The 10,369-nt window shown below is 36.1% G+C and overlaps 1 protein-coding gene across 1 annotated transcript in view; it reads right to left on the bottom strand.

Moving 5' to 3' along the window:
• LOC108577538 (potassium voltage-gated channel protein Shaw) overlaps positions 1–10,369 on the bottom strand; it is a 38,126-nt gene that overhangs the window by 7,036 nt on the left and 20,721 nt on the right. The window contains exon 3 of the mRNA XM_017940716.1: positions 2,826–3,867. Within this exon, the coding sequence (XP_017796205.1) occupies positions 2,826–3,867 (1,042 nt within the window). The remainder of the gene's footprint in view (positions 1–2,825; positions 3,868–10,369) is intronic.

The following is a 10,369-nucleotide window of genomic DNA, read 5'->3' as shown; positions in this document are numbered from 1 at the left end:
ATATTTATATTATATATTTTACAAATATAAAATACAAAATACCCAGCAAAAAAGTGATTTCGCTAACGCAGTATGTAGTGTGACTACTAATGCTATAACTCAATCTACATAGCAAGTGCTTCACTTTCGAGTTGCCAGCATTCAAAGGGTTAAAGTCGCTCCATAGAATCTTTCTGTTCTTTCCTTTAAACTACGTCTGCTGCGTATTCGAACAATAAGACCTCAGATGAAGAAAGCATGTTGCCAAAAAAAAAAAAAAAAATATGATATAAAAGAGAGTAAGTCGTCGATTTACATGTAAAAGCCAGGTATTAGGTCGTTCGGAAAGTTTCGTCGAATCTCGTCGTCTGAATTTAAGTAACCACAACTCCGCTAAAAGTGAACATATTTATTCAAAATAAGAACCTTTGCCAACGATGTCACTAATTTATTTATGCCGTCTACGAAACGTCGGCAAGACAAAGAAAATGGATAAGCGGGTTCCATTCCATTTGCTCGTCCAATATCCTGCGGAACATTAAAGACCCTTTTCTTGACAGAATTGTTACCCACGACGAAAATTGGGTGCATTATGATAATCGGAAAAGATGTGGGCAGTGGTTGGATCTTGAAGCACCATCTCGACACTTTTCAAACTCTAAAGCACGTCTGAAAAAGATAATGCTATCTATTGGATGGTCTATTGGCGGGATTATTCAGCATAATTTTTTGCAAAAGAAAGAAACGATTACGTCAAATAAGTACTGCGATGAACTTAGTGAAAACAAGTTTCGAATCCAGCACTAGTCGACAGAAAGGGTCTAATTATTTTGCATGATAACGCCTAACCGCATGTATGATTAATTGAGGAGCTTTCTGAAGGAGAGACCTATAGGTCTATGGATCCGTTTAGAAATCTTCCCTCCAAATTTCGTTTCAATATTCCATCAACAAGGTCAGAGCAGCACTTTTTATTGAACCGTATACGGTTATCTGTAGGTCAAATTAAAACTTCCAATGAAATTTACTCAATTCACTATTTTGTCTTATAGGCCTTTTTTTCAGGAAATTCCTCAATTGCAGTACAAAAGTTAAACAACTTTGGATATGAGAGTCTCCAACAGCCACTCTATTTTCCGGACCTTTCGCTAACAGCTTATCATTTGTTCAAATATTTTCACCATTTTATCAAGGAGAAAGCATTTCGAAATGAACGCGATGTGGAACTGACCTTCGTAGAATTTGTTGATTCCAGATCTCGCAGCTTTTTTGTAGATGGCTTAAATGAATTAACGAAACGTTGGAAAATGCGTGTTTATTGTAATGGTTTTTATTTTAAGTAAATATGTTAACTTCTGGTGGAGTTAGGATTATGTGAATACAGACGTCGAAATCCGACAGAAATTTCCGAATGACCCAATATTACGAAATTGAAAATTGACCTTTGCCCTTTTTTGCTTCATTTCGAAATTTCGAAATTTTCCATGCGAAAGAAATTCAATTGAAAGTTTCTGTTTTACTCGACATAGGTCTAGAATAAACATCCTTATAATTATTATATGATGACTGGTGTATCACCAGTAACAGGGTAATTTCACCAGAAAGTGAAAACGAACATTTTTTGACTTAGTGTGTTCTACCAGTATACGCACGACATTAGGACTAGAAGTAAAACAAAGGTCGCATGACAAAACCAGATAGGTCCATTATTCGCCTATAACGTTGACCCGACCAACCACCAAATACATATACAGAACCCTCAGTAGGGTTCATTGATGTGAAAAAGCGACGGAGGAGAAATGACCACGAGCGGGCAATACATTTGGCCCTTACTATACAGGGTGCGGTCGAAAGTTATGTACATACTAGCCGGCACGAGGTAATTCTTTTTGAAAAAAACAAAAAAAAAAAGAAACAATAAAATGTTTTCATCCGAGTTTGAAAATCCGCTGGGTACGTTTTCACGAGGGCACCAGTGTCAACAATTTTCCCATGGAAATAATAAAATATTGTTAAAAAAAAATTCTCCTCAATGGAAATAATAAAATATTGAGGCGTTACACGCCGCACAACAGATACCCAAACTTGACTTTCTCGAAAACTAAGCCCCGGATGAAAAAATTTGATTCCATACATTTCTTTTCATAAGAAAAGTGCTCGCTTATACATAACTTTCAATCCACCCCGTATAATACAATTTCTCAATTATTTAAATAATCATGGAACAGGGTCCGAATTTAGTTATCCAATTACTCGAACCAAAACTTCACTTGCAATAATCCTCCAGCATACTCAGATATTCACACGTAAAACGTTCTATCGTACGGTACCATCGAACAAACTCCGCTGAAATAGGTTAGGGCCGAGGGTTGCCCATATCTATGTAGTCTAGGTACTGTCTTCAATACCAACAGTAGATAACAATAGTAGAGCTTTATACCAAAGCACTATATTATGAATAAACGAAATATGAAGTAGCAACTTGTTTTAATTCATTTAATATTAACGCTTTACCGACCGGTAGCCTATTAATCGGTCAAAGTTTGATTTAACATTTCTATAGGTATAAGAAAAAGCGCATATATTCCCGCGCGATAGCCTAGAGTCTAAACAGAGCCGGTGTCAGCGACGTATCTATGGCCGAGTGAGCGGTCGGTAAAATAATTTGGCCCGGCTCTTGACTCGGACACAGAATGATAATTTGGCCCCCGAACTAGGAAAGGTTGCCCATGTCTGACTTAGACCTACCGATAATTAATCCCAAGTACTATCATCTAAATTGACCTAATCCTGATATGACCTAAATCCTACGATAACGGCGACAAAGGCAAACTTGGAGAACTTACCTGTTTTCGTAGCGAACGAAACGTCCTTGGGATGATTAGTCTTGATGGCGTTCATTCGTCTGTTCTGGGGTCCCTGGCCGCCAGTGCAGCCAACTCCGGGTGTTTGTCCGAGGCCAGGAGGTAGACCGCCGGTCCCCGATGTCGGTCCACCCGACTGCATGTGCTGCTGGGTGCATCCCGGTGGCCCCGTAGTGCCTGATACCCCGGTCATTCCCAACGGTGCGCCAAGAGCTCGAACTCTCGGCTGCTCGACCGGTAGTACGCGGCGTCTCTTCTTCGGTAGTTTGGCTCGCGCCTGCGTGTGACTGTAATACATCGCAAAGTTGCTGACGATCACGGGCACCGGCAGGGCGATCGTGAGGACACCGGCAAGGGCGCATAGCGCGCCGACGAACATCCCGACGTAGGTTTTCGGCACCATGTCACCGTAACCGACTGTGGTCATAGTGACCAGGGCCCACCATAGGCCCAACGGTATGCTCTTGAAATCGTTCTTCGGGTTGTACTGTGTGCGCTCGGCGTAGTAGACCAAACTGGCGAAGATCACAATGCCAAGGACCAGGAAGAATACGAGGAGGGTTAGCTCCTTCGCGGAGGCGCGGAATGTCTGGATAAGGATCTTCAGTCCGGACGAGTGACGTGTCAGTTTGAACAGTCTCATGATACGTATGATACTGAGAAACTCGAGGATGTCGGCGTTCTCCAGATGCGAGGCGAAACGTTGTAACGCCAGATCGAGGTAGAAGCTCAATGTGGCGACCATGTCGATCAAATTTACCGAGCTCTTGATGAACACGCAGCGATTCGGGCTCGCGGTAATCCGTATTAGGAACTCGAGTGTAAACCAGGCGTTGCACACGCACTCGATGTAGAAAAAGAAGTCGTGAGCGTTCGTGTGCGTTTTGTCCACCGCCCAGGAGCTTACGTTGCCCATGTTCACCGACCGGTTCACGATCACCGGCACACGCATGTCCGGATGCGTCTTCAGGCAGAATGACAAGATCGAGATGCAGATGAACAGGACCGAGACTATGCTGATCACCTGCGGAACATTCGGGACATTCGATTAGAGTACGCGCTTTTTCTTTTAAAGGTGTTTTTTTTTTTTAAGTTTTTGGCGATAACTGTGGCATTGTTAAAGTTGGTCGCGGGCCAACAGCTTTGCGTTCTTTTTCTTGTTTTCGAGAATTGTTTTCAACGTAGATTTTGAAATGGAAACAACGTTTTCTTACAGGTAATGGTATAATCCTTGTTTCAAATCATTTTTACCCCCACTGAAGATTTAATTTTCGTTCGAATTTTAATTTCGAGTACGCTTTGAGTATTTATTTACAATTGTATTTATACTGTTACTGTAGTTGACCATTTATTTAGTACGGTATAGAATATTTAAATTAACATTTTAATATTATGATGAATTTTGATAATATGAATAATGAATTTGTTCGATTTTGAAAACAGTGTATACATTATGTATAACGTATAAAATTATACTGCATGATACATTTTCTGTCACTTCAGCGCTCTTCATAAAACGATAATGTAAAAATATTTTCTGTGCATGTAGATAATTACAATATACATATACAATATTATATATACAGTGTGTCTGAGTTAACTGAAAATAGTTAAAACACTTTTTTCATAAATTACGTACAGCGTATATACATATGTACATAAATAGTTGCTCCGCAGGTAGAGTGATTGGGGAATATTACAAGATCAACTTGATTTTTTTAAACGGAATGATACTTATATACAGGGTGGTGCAAAAATATTGTCCATCTGGAATGTTTCCGTTATTTGTAACAATATGGAAAAATGTTACATGCAAAATTTGCATGATATGCAGGAGGACATAATGTAATATGAGTACCTTCTACGTGAGTGGAGGCGTAGAGGATATTTCAAGGTCATCTCTATTTTTTTTTTAAATGTGTGGTGTTATTATGTCACATTATGTTTCCATCCATATCATACAAATTTCGTATACATATAACATTTTTCCATATTGTTACAAATAACGGAAATATTTCACGTGGACAAAGTTTTTGTCCCACCCTGTATACATGTACATCATTCATCTTAAATGTATACCAATTATTATTTAATGCTGCGTTTTATCGTGCAAAATCGCAAATTTTTACAAATTTAAATCACATTCGTGATGTGAGAAAACAAATAAAACAAATTCAGAAATGCAATTATTGTAATTCTGTTAAATATACTTCATTTTATTTTCGTTGCCATATTTCAATATATCTTTCTAATACAGGAAAAATATTCTCATTTACTGCCATTACAATTTTTCTCTTTATAAATAAAACAAATAGTTTTACAGATAGTGACAAATAATTATTCTGTACCAGCAACAATAGAATTGAAATTTCCACGAAAGTAGGTATGCCGAATAAAATTCTAAGAAATGCAACGTAGATAATAAACTTCGATCGGTAGCGGAAATATAACGGGGAATCTAAAGTATAAAAAAATTGGCCTGAATTTCCGATGTTATTCGCGAAAGAGCCATCAATACGTAACTGTAATCTCCGAGTAACGCTTCGTTATGTGTGTTTAGTACGTAGACAAAGTTACAAGAAATCTGAATAGGTCGTAAAATCTCGCGAAGGATCACGTTGAACCGTAAAACCAGAATTATCATGAGGATTGCCGACACGGGGTTAACGCTTCGCTAACTTTCATGGGAAATCCTGTTACCGTGGTTTCAAAGAGCTTCGTTCCTAGTAACGACGTTAAAAGTTAGGTGCTGCTACGTGATCAGTCCGTTCTTATCTTTGCGAATCGATCTCTTTCAAAAGATACCTCACAGGATATCCATGAACCGTGCAACGCATATACGGTGGTGCGCAAAAGTCTCTAGTTACATTGTCCTAGTAACTTTCCGATACGTGAGTCTAGTAACTTTCTAAAATAAATAAGCGCATGCGTAATAATAAATAGCATACACTTGTTGTGTTATTTTCCTTCGTGAAGAAATTGTGAAATAAAAAATGAAAAGTCTGTTTGGATAGTATTGCACGTCATTTAGTTCAGCTTTATGCCTTCGTACTTTCACCAGTGTGTACGAGATTTATATTCGTGACTGGTTTTTACGTCTGGTAACGGTTTACAGAGGCCAGTTGCAGATGTCCGATTATGCTGCAAAATAAAACTCTACGATGTCATGACTGATGAGAAAATTCAGGTTAGGTTAAGCCGTTATGCTCAGCGTACAATTTAGTCGGTTATTGGAACACATTCTCAGCTGAGTGTGTTAATACTCGTTTAGTTATAATTTGAAATTTAAGTGACGATGAGAAATTATTCTCATTTGGTTTCCATCATGGTGAAAAAATGCAAAAATAGCAAAAATGAAGCATGGCCTAGTCAACAATTACGTATTAAATTTCTTGTTTGAACAGCGTTTTCAGTTTTTGGTGTGACATTTCGTAAAGAAGTCTTTTGGCTGTGGCTAGATTGGCCGTTTACTTAATCTTACATTTTATAACTGTAAGCGAAATAAACAAATTGTAGTAATATTTCTGAAATATTCACAGTATTCTCTCAATTTGATACAGTTTTTACTAATTTCCTAAACAAACTTTCAATTTTCATTGCTTCATAAATGTGATCTATAAAAGACACAAAAAATAAAAGTAACACTGCACATTCTAAATGTTTGCAGTTTTTACACATAATTTGAAATTTAGTAACTAATAATTTTGAGAATATTTAGGTAGACTGATTTAACTGGAACATTCTGCATAATTTCTTTACATAACAAACGAAATGTTTATTCGAAATTTCCAAGGTTACAGTGCACTATAAAAATGATAGTATACCGGGTGAACCGCATAATCTGATCACTAGACTGCGGATTTTTGTGCATTTATGGAAAATTTGAGGACGCAAAAATTCACGGAATGTATGTAAATAAACCCAAAATATGGTAGTCGCTGTAACATATAGCGAATAACATAATTGCCTATCTAGCTTCTATTTTTTAAATTATACTCGTAAAAATATGAATTTGCATAAAAATCCGTAGTCTAGTGATCACCTTGAGTTATCCTCTCGTTTTTCAACGTCAGCTTCAGTTTTTTATGGATGAACCCAAAATCTCTTTTACGAATGTTCAAACAATGTTCAAAATGGCGCCCTTCAGTTATTATAAATATTTCTTTCCATGACATCTGTATTTATATTTTCAAAAAAATTGAAGGTGACTGTAAATGCTTCAAAGAAAGAAAAAAAAAAACAACTAATAGAAAGTATACTATAGTCATCTTGAGGAACTCATATTATGCAACAGAAAAAAATCGAGATCGGTCCACAGACGACAGAATAATTTAAGGTGATCACGTTACGCGGTTCACCCGGTATATGGATATTTCACTCTATATCAGCATTTCTGTCCTTTATAATCACCGTGTTCTTGGAAGCGAACTAACAGCGCATTGTAATAATTTTATGTCAACTTCATGGGCAGGATAATAGGACGAGAAGTAAAAAATGATAATACTTGAAAGAGATCACGTGGAGGACATACGTAAGACGAGATGAAACGAAAATAAAGTCGGAAGGAAAATAATACGAAAAGTAAATTCCAGCTACCTATTCAAAGATTTACTTTAATCACTTCTTTATTGTCGATTTAATTCCCCTTTTCATCGTAAATGGTATTAACAATTGACAAAGACAGAAGAACGAAAGAAACGATAAGAGACTATATTAATTAGCGAGTTATCTGTGAATTAGTAAATCAAAATTTATACGTACTGAAGTAAATGGAGAAATATATTTAATGTATCATAAAGAAAGGTATATTAAATAAGGTTGTACATCGATTACAATGTTTATGTGCTTAGAAATCTTTACTTATCTAATTTTCTATGGTATACAAGAAAAAGATTTATCGTCTCAACAAACACCTGCTTTATTTTAGTAACGATGAAACTAATATTTATTTGCAACAAGTTAGAAATTCCAAATGTAAAATGATCGATTAGAAATTTAGCGCAATTTGCAGTTTTGTGTTTCAGTTATTTTACATACCTACTTTGCATTCATTTGTAATACAATTTATGTTACAAAAAAATTATATAAAAAGTTCTAGAATCGAATATTTCTGTAAAAAAGCAAATGTTACATGGGCAGAGGAAAATATTCGTGTATAGTATAAAATGCATCGTCCTTCTTTTCATAAAAGCAAAATAAACAGAGTAATAATTTGACGGTTTCTTTTACGTGAAAGATATGCTAATTTCGCTGCTTTTGTAGAATGTATTGTACATTTGAAACTCGGTAGAAGTTATTATCGAGAACAACTTTTTCATTAAACGTAAGCTTGTTTTGCAACGAAGTCATGTCGTCTCGACAGTCACGTACGACAATTGAAACTTTTCAGTTTGATCCACTTCTTTGTCATAATCAGCAGCAGAGTTAAATACGTAAAAGTTGGTTTTACGAAAGAGCTAGAAAATATCTCAATGTAGTTTTACTTTATTAGCTGCGTTATCTACTACAGAGTATCATGAATATGTTAATATTTGACGCTTTTTAAATACCTGTGAAATCTTTTTTTTTTTATTAATAAGCTCGTTAAACTTGTGTAAATATTTAATGTTTAATATTGTGTAATACTTATTTTACATTATTTGAATTTTATGTACGAATTCTATAAAGAAAATAAAAGCAACTTTTCAGCATCTTTAGCAGTGTATTTACTTATTATATACGTACTCTTTGTAGTTTACCATGGGGGAAGCAACTAACTAAGAACTTTTTACTTGAAATTTGATTCAGTAGCTAGATATTTATGTGCTTGTTATTGTGCTATTTATTTACACAGATAACTAGTAAACTAAAAATTTTAATACGATATTACTTTGTAATGTATAATACATATTAAAAAATCTGTGAAGAAACACGTTTTTCAGTTGTATATGCAAATAAACGAATGCTTTTGTGTAACACTCTTAACCTTAAAGCTTATTAACTAAGAATAAGTTTTATTGCATATTCAAAATCTTGATATGACAATAAAATCTAAGTAGCTTTCTCCTATTTATTGTAAAAACAGCAGATAATTTGCTTCATACAGAGTGTTCGATTATTCTTGGGAGAAAATTTAAGATGTGATTCTAGAAGCCGATACAAGACGAAAATCAAGAATAAAAAAATTGCATTTGAGGCTTCGTTTTTTAGTTATTAGCGTTTAAAAATATCCCCGTAGTCGAGCAAACCTCCTTGCATCAAGGAATATAGGGCGCGTTGAGACACAGGGGTACAGTGATCCTCAAAACCAATGACTGGCACCTTACGTACGCCGTAAACGGCATTGCCAACTTCTGCAGCACTATCTTTTGCTTCACCTCGATACAGATGCATGTCGGAAAATTTTTCAAATGGGTATTCCATTGTGTACTGCAAACACAACGTATACTATGCACATAAAAAGCACAATACACGCAAATCACTGAAAAACAATCACTATGTACTACACTATTCACATGCACACGTTCACGCACGAAATGAAAACTAAAAGAACAAAGAAAACTGGAACAACTAGAGAAAAGTAAATTAAACCTATATTAAAAAATACGCTAAAATGTAATAAATTAAATTTACCGATTATATCGAACTAAAACTAATTATCTTATTACTTGTATGATTTGAAGAAAGAGATGGAAATAAGTGTGTGTTTGCTCATCGTGTCGAGTAGCTCTTCAAAAGTTTCGCTTTCATTGTCGAAATGATTTTGTCCTTCCAAAGCTTCCACCGTTAACCTTCCAACATTCTTTAGACACATGTGGTGAACACCGTTTCCATTTTCTATATTGTCGTACCCTTGTTTCAAAGCGTGCTTCCAGATATTGAGACTGTTCCTTGTCAATTTCGAACTAGGAAACAAAGGCACTGGCGAAGAAAGTTGGATGTCGTAAATTTTGCTTTCTGAATAAACATTCAACTACCACCATGTTATGTTTCAGCCAATTGGAGGGTATTTTCCTCGTGAGCAAGCCAATCCCGTCTTTTCTGATTTTTGTAAAAGGGTAGAACCGCTTTGGAAGGACAGAATCATTTCGAGAACGAAAGCAAAACTCTTGAAGAGCTACTCAACGCGATAAGCGAACACACGCTCATTTTCGTCCCTTTCTTCAAATCGTAGAAGTTATGAGTTAATTAATTTTAATTTGGTAGAATCAGTATACTTTTAATATAGGTTTAATTTACTTTTCTCTAGTTTCTTCAGTTTTCTTTGTTTTTTTTTAGATTCCCTTTCATGCGTGAGCGTATGTATGTGAATATTGTAGTGTACAGCGATTGTTTTTCAGTGTTTCGCATGTATTGTGTCTGTTATGTGCATTTTCCGACATGCGCCTGTGTCGTGGTGAAGCAAACGGTAGTGCCACAGAAGTCGATAATGTCGTTTACGGCGCTGAATGTCGCTGCCTTTTTCTCTACGACTTGTACGAAGTAAGGAGCCGGCCATGTGTCGTTGGTTTTGAGGATCACTGTATCCCCTGTATCTTGACATGCCC

This window comes from Habropoda laboriosa, unplaced genomic scaffold (genome assembly GCF_001263275.1).
Source record: "Habropoda laboriosa isolate 0110345459 unplaced genomic scaffold, ASM126327v1 scaffold806, whole genome shotgun sequence".
NCBI lineage: Eukaryota > Metazoa > Arthropoda > Insecta > Hymenoptera > Apidae > Habropoda > Habropoda laboriosa.
Note: the sequence above shows the minus strand (reverse complement) of the source record. Positions and strands in the feature narration are given on the sequence as shown.